We start from the raw sequence: 17,887 nt of genomic DNA, 5'->3' as shown, positions 1-17,887 counted from the left end.
AGGAAACGCGGGTTTGATTCCTGGGCCAGGAAGATCCCCTGGAGGAGGACTTAGCAACCCACTCCAGAATTCTTGCCTGGAAAATTCCATTGACAGAGGAGCCAGGTGGGCTAGTCCATGGGGTCACAAAGAGTCGGACACGACTGAGCACACACGCAGGCAGGCATGTTTCTTCAGATATGTATTGGGAATAATTGGATGGTCTACCTTAGCAATTCATCAAATATCCAGCTAATATTTATTTAATGCCTACTTTGTGTGTGCCATGGTGCCCCATGCTAAGTGCTTATTGGGAAGATTTAACAACAGATTATATATTACTCAGGAGATTTGTCTTTGAAAAGTTCATAAGAGTTACTGCATATTTTAAATGACAAATGCCTTTTCAATACTTTTTTTTTTAATACTTGGGATTTTTAACAATAGGAATTTAAATGCAAGAAAGGGATAAAGAAGGAACAATTTCATTTAAACTTGAGGTTTTGGAAGGACTAGATATAATGTTAGTAACAAACAGTGTGGACTTCCTTTGTTAGAAGATGAATACTTGGTGAGACACTGAATCTGGGGTCACCATGTCACCCACTTTGCAAAACACTGGTCTCTAGGCACAGTATTTTTATTATTTTGTGTAATTTTTCTTTATCTCCTGGCATTCCCATGAAGGCCCTTTCTCATTTTTCTTCCTGTGAAAGTGAAACAAAGACAACGGAGTCTATAACTTCAGAGGTCTTGAAATTCTGTTGTTCATACCGCCAGTTAAAATGATTTCTGAATTTTTCGTTGCTTTCCCTTCAGCAGAGTTTCATTTGCTAAAGATCTGAGACGCAGAGAATTCGATTCTGTGGGCTGATACAATCGTGCTTAATAGGTACAGATATCTCCTAAGATATCTCGTGGCTTTTAAATTGTTCAGGATTTTATAAATACCATAACCTCAGCATATTAAAACATTAAGGGATTTCTTCAGATTCCCAGAGCCTTAAAGTTAGACTATGCAAATATGTGCGAGTGTGTTCCCATAGTGCAGAATAAAAGTTATGGCAGGGGTTTTCAGAGCAGCATCACTATAAGCGTCGCTCCTGCCACTGCCTTTCACAAGGGCCCACTTGCTGTGAAATATTTTGAAAACCGAGCTGAAGGGAAGATAACGCAGAGCGCAAACAGGCGGAAATACGAATAAACTGAGCGTGGCTGGCAGAAACAGTGAGGTTGGCAGTTTCCGCAAAGGAAGAGAAGGCTTGGTAAACCTGGGGGAAAAACCCGCCCAGAGCTGTTGTTTAGAAACCTCCCCACCTCCGTTTCCCTTGCCCCTAGAGTGGGGGAGCTCCCCAGAGCCGAGGAAGCAGCCCCCCAAAACCACTTCCGCAACTGCAGCTTCCCTTCTCAAGCCCCCAGGGATTAGCGCCTTCTGAGGCCACGATTCCCTGTGACCCAAAAATAACTACACAGATAGGAGAGAAAGGTCCAAAGATTGAGGCACAAGGAAGTACTCAGTTACCTCCTTATCGCTTATAGCCAGAACGCTGGAAACCTAACCCCGCGCCAGCCTTTTATAGAGAGTCCCTTGAGCCCCGCCCTAGCAACTTCTCTTAGCAACGCCTCGCCCCGGTGCGCTGCCTTCTTATCGGCCTCTGCCAGGCCCTTCCTGTTCCCCTCCCCCAGTCAGCTTTGCTCGGCTGCTTCAGGTCACGTGACTGTCCCGAGGGGAGGGGCGGGGCGGGCAAACGCGTGAGGGGCGGGGCGCTGCGTGAACGAGCTTACGTCATCAAGATACGCCGGGTGGGTGGTGCTTCTTAGCCCTCCTGGGAGTGTCGAGGTTCCGCGACTGGGTGAGATGGCGGAGACGGCGGCGCTGGTGTGGCTTCGGGGCCCTGGCTTCGGGTGCAAGGCGGTGTGGTGTAGTTCGGCCCCGTGCTCCGTACGAGATTTTATCTGTCGACACTGCAAAGATCAGGTGAGGTTTGTGGTTCCTGGAAAGAAGAGGACAGAGGAGGTCAGGGGCAGGAATAGGTGCGGTGAGGGTGTGTCGGGGGGGGGGTGTCTATTTTGGGGGTTTTTCAGTTTTTGAGGCTGAGGGTTCCTCAGTTTCAGACTGATAATGAGGGCTTCCGTCGCTTTTGTTTTGTGATGGTTTTGTCCCAGAGAAGGGAGAAAAACCCTTCTGCTCACAGGCGCTATAGTCCGGCCCTCAGTCTGGACTAACAGACCCTTTGGTATTATTCTCTTCATCCGTAAAGGAGGCATTTGGCCCAGATGATTTTTAAGGCTCACTTCCTTACGTTCACTCTACGGTTATGTGACGTGCATTTTTGTCCATTGATAACACAGCCGTTAGCTCCATCCTAGAGAAGTATGTCATATCCAAAGGATGATTGGGAACGAAGTGGATCCTTCTGGTCACTGGTCGTGGCCAAGCACTCACATAGGCCCTGTCGAGAGCATGATCTTAGGGCCTGTCATTTAGACGATTTCATTAATCATACTATGCTCTTATTTGTCCAGGCGTATTTTTCAAAAACTTATAAAGTTACACATGTGTAGTTTACTTAATTATGACGTAAGCAGGCTTTTACCAACTATAAGATATTAAACCTGTTATGTTATATAAAGAATTAGATGCTCTCCTTGAATCTAATTTTAATTTTGACATTTGACCTCTTACTCTATTTTTCTTTATAAGCACACCTCCTCCGTGTTTCCCTAGACTTTCTCTGGTTGTAATTTATGAGCTTAACACATGTTAACACTGCAGTCTAAACCACATCTTTACTTGGACTGGTTCCATGAAGAAGCAGTGTCTATTTGCCAGTCGTGTAGTTTTTCAGTTTCCTGTTTTCTTCCTATACATCAGTCCAGTTTAACTGCTGTCAGAACAGACAGTTTCCATCAGTTTGCCATCTGAATGGGGAAATCTTTTCCAAAATAGGTGGATTTTAATATCTTTGAAAATAACTCTTATCTCATGAGTAAAATTTTCAAACTCATTGACAGTTCATCCAAAGTGGGACCAGAAAAATTTAGACCTTAATTATGAGGAGTCTTGGAAAAAATTTAAAATAAGAAGTAAGAAATATGAATGAATGAATTCAGTCATATACTTAAGAAACATGGCCATAATAAGGATGAACAAAACCACAAAACTTATAAAAGGGCATTTGATGAGATACTGGAATAAATAAAAATAGCGCAGTTTCACACCTGTGCCTTTTAAAATAAAACTAATCTGACACATGATAAAGTTGGTGTTAGTTCTCCCTGAAGAAGTGAAAAATCAGCCCAGCGGTTCATTAGGCTGGGATAACAGACATAGATAGAGCCAGCTGCAAAGTCAATATAAAGTGTTTTTCTTAAGGACATGTTGCAGTGGTGAAATGTCAAAAATCATTTCCTTGAAAGTCTACTTCTTTTTCATTCTTTTCGAAACCTTACCTTGAAAATCATAGATTATAAGAATAAACTGCTGTTTGAAGTTGTATCAGTAAGAAGCATCCCACTCTTGCCTTGAGAATCTAAGTTTCTTTGATGTAGAGAAGCACTCTTGATTTCCAGGTGCAGAGCCTCAAATTAAGGGGTTTCTAGACACAACATTGCACATTTATTTTAGCTTTGTAGTTTCCGAGGAAACAGGAGCCTGAATCTCCTTCACAGTCTAGACCTGGTATTGTCCCTGATACACACAGCCCTGCTTTATTGTGAGCCTTTGGAAACATTGTTTCATTTAAATTTTATCTAAATTCCATCCTACCCCCCAATCCTATAACTATGTTTTTATTTGTTGGTGAGACGCCTCATGATTCCTCTGGTGTGCAGTCCCTCTCTTGTAGTGAGTCAAGAAATTTGATTTTGTTTTTCTCTGGTGGCCTTGGCTGATTGGCCCAAGACACATATAATACTTCGTGTTCGATATGCCTTATAAAGGTTAAAAACAGTTAAATTGATTCTAAATTTTCTTTGTTTTTGTTTTTTTTTTTCCTACTAGAAAATTCACAAGAATCTTAAGTAGAAAAATGCAATTTTGGTAATCAGTTGTCTGACTAAATAAGTGGTTCTGTTCAGAAATGAAGTATGATGTGTAATCTTTCTGCCTTCGTATTAAAGTTTTTTGAAGTTATTTAGGATTTTAGAAATACCATACTCATTGGATATACAAAATATTAAACTAAAGTGGCTCTTAATTTATAAACATTAAATATATAGAAGGTGTATTACGTGTCTCATTTAATTTTGCAGCTTTTTAAAGTAAACAGGATTTTATAGACAAGAATCATCCTTCATGTTAATCACATCATTGTATATGGCCTGAGTTCCCTTCCTCTCTCCTGGTACTATATTTGCCTGGGAAAATGCCAGTCAGTCTAAATCCAGCTCTCCACCTATTTTGAGTGGCATCTAGGCAGTGACCCTGGTAGGGGAACTAATCAGTCTCATGACAAATTCACATACACCAGCCTTAGTGCTGCGTGGCAATTCTACTGTAATTGCATTTGGATTAGAGAAATCCTCTGGATTGCAGGACTGCTGAGAATATTGATCCTGCTAGCCCTTGGGCAGCTGGACAGAGCCTGGGTGTGCCCAGAATCTCAACCCATCCTTAGTAACTTTGCTCACACTCCCCAGGGTGTCATCCAGATATTATTTGTGTTTACCGTGGTATGAAAATGATTGAGAGGCACACAGCTCAGTTCATCACTTTTTCACTCTCCTGGATTACTCTCTCACATCCTCCCTCTTTAAATCTCCAAGACTTATTCCATCTCAAGGACAAACTCTGTATTCAAGCAGTAAGGACAGAATTTTCCTCTCCCCACAGCAGTGCTCTGGTAGGTACCTCCTGTATATTCAGCCTTCTTGTGTGTTACTGGGGATGAACTGTCATTATTTTACAAGTAATTTGCAGTTATCTTCTACTTTGTAGAGTAACCCCTCGTTCTCACCTACTGAAAGACTTATTCGGCATTAGTGCTTTCTCCCCTGTATTTTCCAGTGTTTTCCCTTTTTCCTGGATCATTCCTACCAGTGGATCATTCCTACCAGTGTGCAAACATGAGCCCACATCCCTTCCAGCTATTGCTTTATTTTCTCTGATTTTCTTGATTTAAAAAAATATGCTTGAACATAATTTTTTCTCCTTTAGAACCCACTCTAGTTCAGCTTTTCTGTTCCCATCACTTCACCAGCTCTGTGTCATGCTGGTCAGTATCTTCTGTGTGGCAGTAGCCAGCGATCAGTTTTCATCTTGCTTGGCCTCTCAGCCTCAGTTTGCACAGTTGACCATTCCCCCCTTAATACACTTCTCTCACTTGTGCATATGACACCCTCAGTTCTCTTCCATCTCGCTGGCCTCTCCTTTCCAGTCTCTCTTGCTGCTTCGTCCTCATCACCCTGAGCTCTCATGTTGGAGGAGCCCCTTCCTCATCCCAGTGGTTTCGTCCATACTCACAGCTTTCAGTACCATCAGTGTGCTGATAGCTTTCAAGTGTTAATCTTCAGCACAGACTTCTTCCCCAAACTCCAGACTTGTATAACACCTGGTCTGCTTGGCATCTCCATCTGCTTCTGTAATAAACATCTCACACTAAAATATCCGAAAAGAGACTGATTTTCTCTTTCAAATTTCCTTTTCCCTCTTAATAGGTGCCAACTCTATTTTTCCATTTGTCAAACCAAACTTTTGGAATCTTAATTTCTCTATTGAGCACACTCCCTTCACTAGAGCATTAGCATTTTCATTCAGAGTGTCCTCAGAATCTCACATTTCTCTTCTATTCTGCCGCTACTGCCCTGGTACACATAGAAATGTCTCCCCTGGATTATCCCAATGATCTCTCTGCTTCTGTAGTCTTATTTTTACAGTTTAACAGAGTGATCCTTTAAAAGCATGGCTGATCTCAGTTTGTTTAAAACTCTACAGTAGTTTTATTCAGAGTGCCATCCAGAACCCTTACAGTGGTTTTGAAGGCCTTATCACTCCCCTTTGTGTACTTCATTCCAGCCATGTCGGCTGTGTTGCTCTTCCTTGAATACTCTAAGCTCATCTGTGTTGCAGTCTTTGCATTTGCTGTTGCCTCTGGAATGCTGTTCCCCCAGACAACCATATGGCTTATTCTCTCACTTTCTTAAATTCTGTGCTTTCTCTGACTGACCATATATATTAACTAGATTAGCACCACACCTATCCACATATCTTAATCCCCTTTACCCTGCATTTCACCCCTTGACATAATATATAATTTGTCAATTACATAATTATATCAAATGTAATATATGTTTATTCATAATTTGTCTTCCCCCGCTAGAATATAAGCATTGTGAGGCAGGATTTGCGTTCACTATGGTATTCATGGTAGTATTCCAACGCTTGGAAAGTGCCATGCTCATAGCAGGCAGCTGAGTGAAGGAATGGGTCCCGTTAAAATAGCTGTGTGGTGTGCCTCAGAATGAATGTTCAGAGTTTCCACTTCAGGAAGATGCCAGAAATGCTTTTTTCCTTTCTGTTTGTATTTAGATCTCTTTATTCTTCATGTTGCAGATTTAATTGTCAACCTCCGATATAACCTTCTATAAGTTCCATATAACTTTGGAGAATACTCCTCCGTTGTGTTATTTTATGGCATCAGAAACTTGTTTAGGGGCTTCCCTGGCAGTCCGGTGGTTAAGACTCTGAGCTCCCACTGCAGAGGGTGTGGGTTTGATCTCTGGTTGAGAGCCAAGATCCTGCATGCCAAGTGTTGAGGCTAAAAAAAAGAAGCTTGTTTAGAAAACCTTATGGTATTTATATTTTCTTTTCATCACTTCATCTGAGAATTTTTTTGAAATACATAGAGTGGGTTTGGAGGGGTATGTGGGCTTCTTCAGAGATTGGCTGGAACTCAGGGAGAGGCTGGCAGAAGAGATTAATTACCAACTGCCAGCTGATTCTAAAACTGTTAAAGCTTATGTAAGAGTATTAAAAACCATATTTTTGTCTCCTCCTCTCCCCTCTTCTTATCCCTATCTACACTTTTCAAGATGTCACTTTTAAATTTGGGACCACTCAGTGTTCAACTTGGTATTATTTTTAAGTCAGAGGAAATGGGACCGTCAGAGTTACTAGATCTGAGCCCCTGTAATCTTCCACCTTGACTCCTATTTCCTGTTGGAGAACGAAAAAGAGCAGTTTTAATTTTCACCCAAGAGGCAAAAAGTTCTTTATATCATGATTAGGTAGGTATTAGGAAAAAGTTGTACCTAGAATACATCATATAAAATGACTTTTTTCTTTTAGTGGTTTTCATTTTTTTCAATTCAGCAGATATTAATTTATCATATCTACTAACTCCTTGTAACTGAAATAATAAAAAATCAGCTAGGTCCCTTCCTGCAAAAACACTTGTCTCGTAAACAGCATTGAAAGAACCCCTCATTTGTCTCTAGGTTGTTCCAGTGGAATGCTTCTTTGTGAAGTGCAATGGATCACTTGTTAACACCAGTGACACAGTGCAGCATGGAGCTGTTTATAGTTTGGAACCAAGACTTCGTGGTGGAAAAGGAGGTAGGACGTGAATGTTGACGGCTTAGTAGTAATATATCTGCATTCTGTGGCCAGATGTATTAAATTAACAAACTCCTTGGAATCTGTAGTGTACCAGCCTTGATTTGTCTTAAGAAGTCCTTTGTTAATTTACCTAGTTTTGAATATTTTCTCTTTTATTCTTTTTGGGGAAGATACAGTATGATAAAATTCCCACCTTCTCTAGCCCAGCCAGATCACTCTTAGGCACCCTAGGCTCTCAGTCTTTGGGGAGAATTAGATGGAGAGGTAATGGCTGTTCTGTCCAGTGTGCTGATGAGTGTTAGAACAATCAAATCTCCTTTTGCTGTTCTCAGCATTTTGTTTGGTTATTCTAGTTCCACGGGAAGTCTGACGTCACTTTATGAAATACAACTGTTTACAGATTGAGGTAGATTAAGGTCCTGGTTGTAGTAAGTCATTTTAGAGAGAAAACAAACTAAAAGAGCAAAAACTGAATACGAACAATTCTTGGTATTTCTCCTGATGGACTAACATATAATTTTTAGGCTTTCTCAAAATCTGTGGTGACTTGGTTTGGTTTTCAAAGAACTAACATCTCAGATTACAGTCATCCTGCTGTTTGAAATTCTATGAATATGAAGCTTTTTGTGTCAGCTAGTGACAGATGAAAATTGCTTTATTGCAAAATCTCATCATATAGTTTGTAAAATTCTTAATTGTGGAATTTGGGGATTTCTGTACTAGGTATAACCCTCTAAAATAAGAGAAAGTGTGAAAAGCACAAGATTGAATCACATTTATCAGTATTCTTACCTTTGCTACCTGGGTTAGAATCTTGATGTGCATTTCCTTTAAAACTGAAAAGAAAGTAGAGATCACCTTTACTCTTATGATAATCTTATAATATAATAGTACTCTTTTCACAAGTTCGGCTTTTATCCATCCTTGAATACTTAAAAAAATTTATTTATTTATTTTAATTGGAGGCTAATTACTTGACAGTATTATGGTGGTTTTTGCCACACCTTGACATGAATCAGCCACGGGTGTACATGTGTCCCCCTCTCCTGATCCCATCCCGCTGGGCTGTCCCAGTGCACCAGCTTTGAGTGCCCTCTTTCATGCATCGAACTTGGACTGGTCACCTATTTCACATATGCTAATATACATGTTTCAGTACTATTCTCTCAAATCACTCCACCCTCACCTTCTCCCACAGAGTCCAAAAGTCTGTTCTATCTGTGTCTTTTTTGCTATCTTGTATATAGGGTCATCATTACCATCTTTCTAAATTCCATATATATGTGTTAATGTACTGTATTGGTGTTTTTCTTTCTGACTTACTTCACTCTATATAATAGGCTCCAGTTTCATCCACCTCATTAGAACTGACCAGCTTTGAATACTTTTTAACCTACTTTCTTCAAATACATTTGTTTAGGTTTTGGCTCAATGCTCCGAGCACTTGGTGCTCAGATTGAAAAGACAACCAATCGAGAGGCTTGCCGGGATCTCAGTGGAAGGAGATTACGAGATGTCAATCATGAAAAAGCGTAAGATGCCCACCTGTTTTGTTTTTTAAAGAGACGTAGTTTTTGTTTTTTAAAGAGACATTAGTGATGGCACACACACCACGCATATCAGAAATGTAAACTTAAAATACTTATGCTCTAATTTGTTGTTACCACACTTAACCTTTTTCATGACTGAATAATTATCTTTGGGTTTTAGTCAAGTCCATAACAGTATACTAGTAAGCATGGCACACCTTTCTGAGGGACTATCACAGGGTGAATAAGAGTGCAATAATTTGTATAGGTGGGGTGTTACCTATATAAAAGTATGTGTGTATAATTTAGCCATTTAGTTACGTCTCCTCTTTCCCATCCCCAGAATGGCTGAATGGGTAAAACAACAAGCCGAGCGAGAAGCTGAAAAGGAGCAAAAGCGCCTGGAACGACTGCAGCGGAAGCTTGCAGAACCCAGGCACTGCTTCTCCAGCCCCGACTACCAGCAGCAGTGCCATGAGATGGCCGAGCGCCTGGAGGATTCCGTCCTCAAAGGTGAGGAGGAGGGTTCCTTTGTGCCATCCGCAGGCATCCTGGAAGCCAGCTGTTCCACACCAAGGGCAATTCTTGACCCTTCTTAGGTTATAGACTTATGGGAATCTGATGAAGCTATGAAATTTCTCCACTCAGTAATGAACACAGTATGCCTTACTACATGGAGGGGAAAAACCCACATAGCCACACAACATTTGACATAGTTGATCCCTGAGCTCTGGGGGCTCATGGGCCCCCCCAGGTAAGAATGCTTTTTGTGCTTCCTGGGAATAAGCTAAGTCTTTAGGAGGTACCAAGACTCCCACATATTTGCTTTCAGTTTTAGGTCCCCTTTTTAATAAATGGTTTTTAATGGGAATGATTATTCTTAGCTTTTATGTTTTAGCATCAAAAGCATTATGCTAGGACTCAGTGCGTTCAGTTGGATAAGGAGGAGTCTTTTCCATCAAAAGGGTTATAACATAATAGGGGAAAGATAGCTATATACAAATAAGGGGATGCATAAGGGGCATAAGGGGGTCGATTGTTAGGTTTGAGGAGTGTTAGGAATGGATCTGTAAGCTTCAAAGTTACAAATTGGACATAGTGCTTTAAAAATCTGGTTTAAGAGCCAAAATGGTTATTTTAAATCTGTAAATTTAAGATTAGTCTCATTTTAACTGGATTAAATTTTGGTACGCTGAGAAATTTAAATCTAGAGCTTTAGATTGCAGCTCTTTTTGCAATCCAGATTATTTATAAATTCTTTAAAATTAAACTTAGTCCTGATAGTAGAAACTGAGTTGTTAAAATTTGTGGCTAGGCATGCAGGCTGCCTCTAGCAAGATGGTATCGGCAGAAATTGGTGAGAGTCGGAAACGGCCAAACAAATCAAAAACAGACGGAGGAGCCAGTACAGGGAAAAGGAAATGCTTTTGGTAAGTATGTTCATTTTCATTCCAAATAGATCTTTGAGGACTGAATAAAAATATTTTTTTCTTTCTGTTTATCCCTCTAGAATATCTTGTTCTGAAACTTACCTACTATATTTCTTCCTTGTCTTATCTGGTATAAACACACTTTTAAGTAAAGTCTAATGGAAGCTCAGAAATTTTCCAGAGTATTTCAGATCAGGTGTCAGTGATTCTCACATTATACACATTAGTAATGGTTTCTGCCGTAAGTGCCATTAATAGAATCTAAGGGACAGTTTGTTTGCCTTCAGTGAAAAATCACACAAAAAATAGCTTTATACTTGACTATTAGACGTTGAAAGAGGTAACTTTGAGAATTCCAGGGGGAAGGCATGACTTTAGTTTCCAGGTTGTCCTGTTTTCTCTGGTTTTTCATAGTCATCATTGAGGTCTTCGGTCACCCTTCCAGACCTCTCTTCATCACTTTTGCGCTTGTGGGTGAAAAGCACAGCAGTACTTTTTCTTAACCCTTTTACCCTTAGTTCCTCCTCCCTTCCCAGTTGGTCCTCTGGTTACCAGCTTAGTTCTCTTGGGCCAGATTCTAGATGATGATAAGTTGAGTTGGATCTTGGCTTGTTTGTTGGCTTCCCGAAAGGTAATTGTTAACTAAACACTATTTAACTCAGTCCAGCATAGAATTTTTTGTGTTCTTTCTGAAATGGAAATTAAATGTTCCTGAGAGAAAATGTAATGGTATTTCCTGTGGGTCTCTTTTTTTTAAGCCAGGTTTATTGATATATAATTTTTTTTTTCAGTCAGATATATAATTTATATACAGTAAAATTCACCCTTTTTGAACAGTTCTTCAAGTTTTGAAAAGTTTATAATACATAATTATGTAGGCATCAACAAAATCAGGCTGTAGAATATTTTGTCAGCCTCAGAAGTTCCTTTGTGTCCTTTTGCAGTTAATTTTCCTCCCCCCATCTCCACCCCTGTCAACCACTGATCACTAGCCTGATGTTTATTCCTATGGCTGCTTTTTTTCTAGAATGTCATATAGCTTTTTGCATCTCTTTCTGTTTTTTTTTTTAATGCTTCTAAGAGCATTCGTTATCAGATCTAAACTATTAAAGTATTAGCAAGGTGGTATGTTTCCACGGAATTACTTAACAATGCATTCCTGTAATACAGCCAGGAGATGCACACACATCAGTCAGTTCAGTACAGTCGCTCAGTCATGTCTGACTCTTTGTGACCCCATCGGCTGCAGCACACCAGGTTTCCTTGTCAATCACCAACTCCTGGAGCCTACTCAAACTCATATCCATTGAATCGGTGATGCCATCCAACCATCTCATTTTCTGTCGTCCCCTTCTCCTCCTGCCTTCATCCTTTCCCAGCGTCAGGGTCTTTTCAGATGAGTCAGTTCTTCGCATCAGGTGGCCAAAGTATTGGAGTTTCAGCTTCAGTATCAGTCCTTCCAATGAATATTCAGGACTGCTTTCCTTTAGGATGGATTGGTTGGATCTCCTTGCAGTCCAAGGGACTCTCAAGAGTCTTCTCCAACACCACAGTACAAAAGCATCAACTCTTTGGCGCTCAGCTTTCTTTATAGTCCAACTCTCACATCCATACCTGACTACTGGAAAACCATAGCCTTGACTAGATGGATCTTAGTCGGCAAAGTAATGTCTCTGCTTTTAAATATACTATCTAGGTTGGTCATAACTTTTCTTCCAAGGAGTAAGTGTCTTTTAATTTCATGGCTGCAGTCACCATCTGCAGTGATTTTGGAGCCCAAGAAAATAAAGTCTGTCACAGTTTCCATTATTTCCCCATCTATTTGCCATGAAGTGATGGGACCGATGCCATGATCTATCTTAGTTTTCTGAATGTTGAGCTTTAAGCCAACTTTTTCACTCTCCTCTTTTACTTTCATCAAGAGGCTCTTTAGTTCTTCTTCGCTTTCTGCCGTAAGGGTGATATCATCTGCATATCTGAGGTTATTGATATTTCTCCTGGCAATCTTGATTCCAGCTTGTGCTCCACACATCAATGGTTATCATCAAAATATAAATATGAACACATCCACGTACATCCCTCCCTTCCTTCTGTTCCTGTGCTGCCATCCTAAATGAACAAGTCCTGGCGTATATTCCTCAGAGACGGTTTAATCCATGTTCAAGGTGTTTTTTGTTTTGTTTGTTTAATCAATTATAACAAAAATATTTACAGATTGGTTAATTCAGCAGCTCTACTTTTTTATTGTACATTGTCACCTCTGGACATCTAGAAAGTCTCGATGTTGTAAAATAGTGTACCTTGTCTACAATAAACATAGGTACCTTATAAAAATGCACATACAGACCCATGGTTATAACTTAAAACTGTCTTCTAGATAATGGAAATATTAGCCAAGAGCCCTTCCCGTCACCCTGCCTCTTACTCCTGTCTTCAGCATTTCAGTGACTAAGTAGCAGATTACATTTAGTTCCAAGAGGTGGATTAACATACATAGTCCCATAAGACGACACAGCCCTTCATTGTTATAGGAAGGGCTGGGCCTTCTTTTTTCACTCAGCATAGTGCTTTTGAGACCCATATATGGTGTTATATGTATTGATAGTTCATTCCTTTCAACCGCCAAGTGTTGTTGCCTGGTATGGCTGTACCACAACCTGTTTATCCATTCGTTAGTTGTTAGGCATTTGGGTAGTTTCCAGTTTGGGGCGATTATGAATAAAACTGGATTTTCTTTTAACTGTTCGTTATTTTATCTAATTTCCAACAGTTAAAATTCATACAATATTAGGAAAAAGGCTTTAAGCAAAATCAATTAAAGAGAGTCACATGTTTTAAAGAGAGATCCTTAGGATCTTTGGAATGTTGCTCTCAGTCTCCTGGAAATTTTTTTTTCGTTCTGTTTATACCTTTGGGATATCTTGTTCTGAAACTTACCTACTCTCCATCTCCATCTCAAGCTAGCAGATATCCTTATTCAGAGTCTGTTTCCTGACTAACTGCAGCTCTCTCTGTTGTTTTTTTAAGTTGAAGCTGTAAATGGCATTAAATCTTTCTATTACTTTCTGATAGGATGGGCATGGAAGGACTAGGGACTGCAGAGGGGTCCAGCTCTGAGAACTCTGATGACGACAGTGAAGAAGCACCGAGTACTTCTGGAATGAGCTTTCATGTTTCTCAAAATGGCTGTGATGGTGTTGACAGGGCAGCTGAAATTCCTAGTAGTTCTCAGCAGGCAAGAGTATTGAGTACAGACTGTAGATCACCAGAAGAACCACAGAGCCCTTTGACTGACTCTGGGAACAGTATTTCAGAAGACTTGTGTGCTGAGCTGGGGGAGACACCTGCCCAGGAGTACATGGGAAGGAAGAGGGCTGTAGAAACAGAGAACACCCAGGAGAAAAAGGAGGCAGAGGGTAAAGAACCCTTAGAAAAGGAAGCAGCTGGAGTTGGACAGAATACGGAGCAAGAAACAAAAGAAATGGCTGATGGGGAAAGAGCTGCCAAGGGAGCACCTGGAGAAGATAGGCAAAACATTGCCGTTGCCAAGCTGGAGGCCCGCCAGTCAGGAAACATGGTGAGTAAATTTTAAGAGTCGATGTCTAAAGCCAAGTCAGTTTTTTTTCCTTAAACCTTTTATTTTGTGTTGGGGTATACTCAATTAACAGTTCTGATAAATTCAGGAGAGCAACAGAGGGACTCAACCATCCGTATATATGTATGCATTCCCCCGCTAACCCCCCTCTCATCCAGGCTGCCACATAACACTGAGCAGAGTTCCATGTTAAAGCCAAGTCAATTTAATCTCTGCAGTAGGTCATTAAAATGAAAACATGTGCTTTTCCCCATCAGCTGCTTAGTGGAAAGGCTTGTTTAATAATCAGAAGTCGATGATAGTGAAGCTTGTCGTATCTCCCCCCACTCCACCCCCTAAAAGAAAAATCCTTGGATTTTTTGTTTTTAAGCTGTGGAATTGGTATTATTTTGCCACTAGGTGGTGTCCTTGGTTCTATATTTCATCAATTCTAGGATGCACATTTTTCACATTTTAATATCTCTGAGTTTGGATATATATATCATGTTACCGTTTACTTGATATGATTTATTCTTTCTTAATAATACAGGCAGTAGTAAGGCACATTATGATAGATGGCACTTTTAGATTTGATGAAATGTGCTCATTTTCCTGTCACTACATTTCTTGTTAGTTTTTCTTTCTCAGGTGAGTTACTGTTTGAACACAGTGGTCAGTTGAATGTGAAGACCTTTCCTGCAGAAGAGGAGCAGTTCCTTTTAAATTTATCATTAAATCTTAAGCCTTACACTCAGCTTTTTAAAAACTTATTTTCATTATGCATGCTTTCCCTTAAATAGTTATTTGCCATCTTCAATGGACTGACTTCCAGCAAAAATCTTTAACGTTTATTTTTCAGTCTAATGATTTCCTTTTTAGGACAGATGAAACCTGACTTAGCTTCCTTTGATAAACAAAAGCTACCATTATTTATTTAAAGCACCTTCCCTACTCCCGGGAAATAAGCAGAAATGCATATATTGCTCTTTCTAGGGGAGATAGTGAAATTTTTTTAGCTAAGGGCTTTAAATTGACCCTCACACCATCTCTGGAATTGTAAGAATGGTCAGCTTTTACGTAACTCATATGTGCTAGGAGTTTATCCTGAGCAAAGTCTTAGAAAAATGAAAAATGAAAATAGAATAAAACCTGATTTGACTTTTAATTGTTGAGCTTTTAACTGGAAATTTTGTTCTTGATGTAGTTGTAGCTGTTGTATTCATAATAACTCTGTGCAGCCATGTGTGATTCTTCAAAAACGCATAGTGGGTTAGGATTTGGCCATGTATAAAGAAGTCAAAATTCACTCTAGAAATCTAACAAAATGACCTTAAAAAAGAGAGATCAACTAGAAAGATAAAGAATTTATCTATAGAGTTGTTCAGTATTTTTGAACAACTTAACTTTGAGAGAGTTGTTATCCTTTGAATATGCTGACAACGGTTTGTCTAGTCAAAGCTGTGCTTTTCCAGTAGTCATGTATGGATGTGAGAGTTGGACCATAAAGAAAGCTGAGCACCAAAGAATTGGTGCTTTTGAACTGTGGTGTTGGAGAAGACTCTTGAGAATTCCTTGGACTGCAAAGAGATCCAACCAGTCAATCCTAAAGGAAATCAGTCCTGAATATTCACTAGAAGGACTGATGCTGAAGCTGAAGTTCCAGTACTTTGGCCACCTGATGCAAAGAACTGACTCATTTGAAAAAACCCTGATGCTGGGAAAGATTGAAGGCAGGAGAAGGGGACGACAGAGGATGAGATGGTTGGATGGCATCACCGATTTGATGGATATGAGTTTGAGCAAGCTCTGGGAGTTGGTGATGGACAGGGAAGCCTGGCATGCTGCAGTCCATGGGGTCGCAAAGAGTCAGACACGACTGAGCGACTGAACTGAACTGAATATGTTTTTTAAAAAACTCCTAAATAAAAAAACCTCCTAGGTGAGGGACTTCCTGGTGGTCCAGTGGTTAAGAAATCTCCCTTCCAATGCAGGGGACATGGGTTCAGTCCCTGGTTGGGGAACTAAGAACCCACATGCCTGAGGGCAGCTAAGCCTTTGGCACCACAACTAGAGAAAGCGGATGTGCTGTAACAAAGACCCAGTGCAGGAAAAAAAAAAAAAACACCCCAAAATCCCTAGATGAACACTTTCATTCTTGGCAGAGCATCCATCCATTAAGAGTATTTAATTTTGTGTAAGTCTATAAAGTTACTTGGTTGATAGAACAATTGCAGGTCTTTTGAACAGCATTTAAATTTGTCAAGTTATTTAAGTGAGAACTTTAACAATCATGATTATTTGATTAGAATAGAAAGCTTAAGATTATGGGGTTAGGGAACTTCCCCTCGTGGTTCAGTGCCTAAGACTCCACGCTTCCAGGGCAGGGGCCTGGATTCCATCCCTGGTCAGGGAACTAGATCCCTCACGCCACAATGATGAAGGTCCCATATGTGACAACTAAGACTTGATGCAGCCAAATAAATATTTTCTAAAAAGATGATGGGGTTAATATCAGTAGATTCTTAGGTATAGGATTCTCATTAAAATGAACCTTTATAGGATGCTGCTTTTTTCTCCAGTCATAGTGGGAAGGGTAGGTGAGGTAAGTGAAGTATGTTTTGCTGTTTGAATTTTTACTGGATAAGTCAAAAAAAAGTTATGTTCATACATATTAAGATTTATCTGTTTTGGAATCTTATAACTTAAGTTGTTCTGAATACCTGTTTCTAAGTATGTAGATAAAAAAATGAATGTTTACTTGAATTGAGAACATGTATAGAATAACATGATTATTAGCATTCAGCAGTAAGATATGGCATATTAAATGAAAATTTCTTGAAAAATAGGGTGTCAGTGACAGTTGAAGAAAGTTTTAATTAGAGACAAAGGAATGGACTGACTTAAAATTTCTCTTTTTTTTTCTTTTTCTCAGGATATCAGTCAGGAAACTTTAGATTTACTGGCAATCAGTTCTGTTGCAGAAATGGAGTTGCTGGGCTTGGAGAAGCTCAAGTGTGAACTCCTGGCCCGGGGACTGAAGTGTGGAGGCACTCTCCAGGAGCGGGCAGCGAGGCTCTTCTCTGTCAGAGGACTGGCAAAGGAGCAGATAGATCCAGCTTTATTTGCCAAGCCTTCAAAAGGGAAGAAGAAGTGAATTTCATCAGAGCTGATTTTCTGTTTCTTTATAGTCTAGTGCTTATAACCTGTATAATGGTGATTCTTGAACGTTATTCCTTTTGCTATTAAAGGTGACTTTTTAATAATCCGGTTCTAACTACCCTCTTTTTCATTATTAGATTTATGGAATTAATTGTGAAACCATCTGAGTGTGAAGATTTTTTGTGGGAAGCTTTTTTATAGCTCATTTTTAAAATAAATATAGGGCTATTCAGAGTTTGGGTTTCATTTTGTGTCTTTTAGATAAGTTGTACTTTCAAAGATTTGTGGACATAAGATTATTCATAATACAGTCTTTTCTGTCTTTTAATATCTGTAGGCGCTGTAGTGGTAATTTCTCTTTCATTCTCATACTGGTAATTTCTGTTTTTCCTGATCAGTCTAAGGTAGGAGTGTATTGTTCGTTGATCTGTTCTCAAAGAACCACCTTTTGGCTTTGTTGCTTTTTCTTAATTGTTTTTAATTTCACTTATTTCTGCTCTTTATTCTTTCTTCTACTTTGCTTGGGTTTACTTTGGTCTTTTTTGTTTTTCTTCTTAAGGTACGTACCAAGTCACTGACTAGACTTCGTCTAGTGTAAATATTTAAAGCTGTGATTTTTTCTTTAAGCACTATTTTGACTCCATCTCAGAAGTTTTGA

At 39.7% G+C, this 17,887-nt stretch overlaps 1 protein-coding gene across 1 annotated transcript; it reads left to right on the top strand.

Moving 5' to 3' along the window:
• The first annotated feature begins 1,824 nt into the window (after nt 1-1,824).
• On the top strand, nt 1,825-17,333 carry SDE2 (SDE2 telomere maintenance homolog). Its single transcript, XM_004013632.5, has 7 exons — nt 1,825-1,957; nt 7,417-7,534; nt 8,958-9,069; nt 9,410-9,579; nt 10,382-10,496; nt 13,569-14,073; nt 17,003-17,333. The coding sequence occupies exons 1-7, from the start codon at nt 1,838-1,840 to the stop codon at nt 17,222-17,224; spliced, it is 1,362 nt and encodes a 453-aa protein (XP_004013681.2). The 5' UTR covers nt 1,825-1,837; the 3' UTR covers nt 17,225-17,333.
• The last annotated feature ends 554 nt before the right edge of the window (nt 17,334-17,887 follow it).

This window comes from Ovis aries, chromosome 12, assembly GCF_016772045.2.
Source record: "Ovis aries strain OAR_USU_Benz2616 breed Rambouillet chromosome 12, ARS-UI_Ramb_v3.0, whole genome shotgun sequence".
Lineage (NCBI taxonomy): Eukaryota > Metazoa > Chordata > Mammalia > Artiodactyla > Bovidae > Ovis > Ovis aries.
The sequence above is the reverse complement of the archived record's forward strand: the minus strand, read 5'-3'. Positions and strand labels throughout refer to the sequence as shown.

Coding starts and splice junctions, on each gene's coding strand:
- SDE2 (XM_004013632.5), top strand. CDS start 1,838: ATGGCGGAGACGGCGGCGCTGGTGTGGCTTCGGGGCCCTGGCTTCGGG. Junction 1,958..7,416: donor GTCGACACTGCAAAGATCAG/GTGAGGTTTGTG, acceptor ATTTGTCTCTAG/GTTGTTCCAGTGGAATGCTT. Junction 14,074..17,002: donor CCCGCCAGTCAGGAAACATG/GTGAGTAAATTT, acceptor TCTTTTTCTCAG/GATATCAGTCAGGAAACTTT.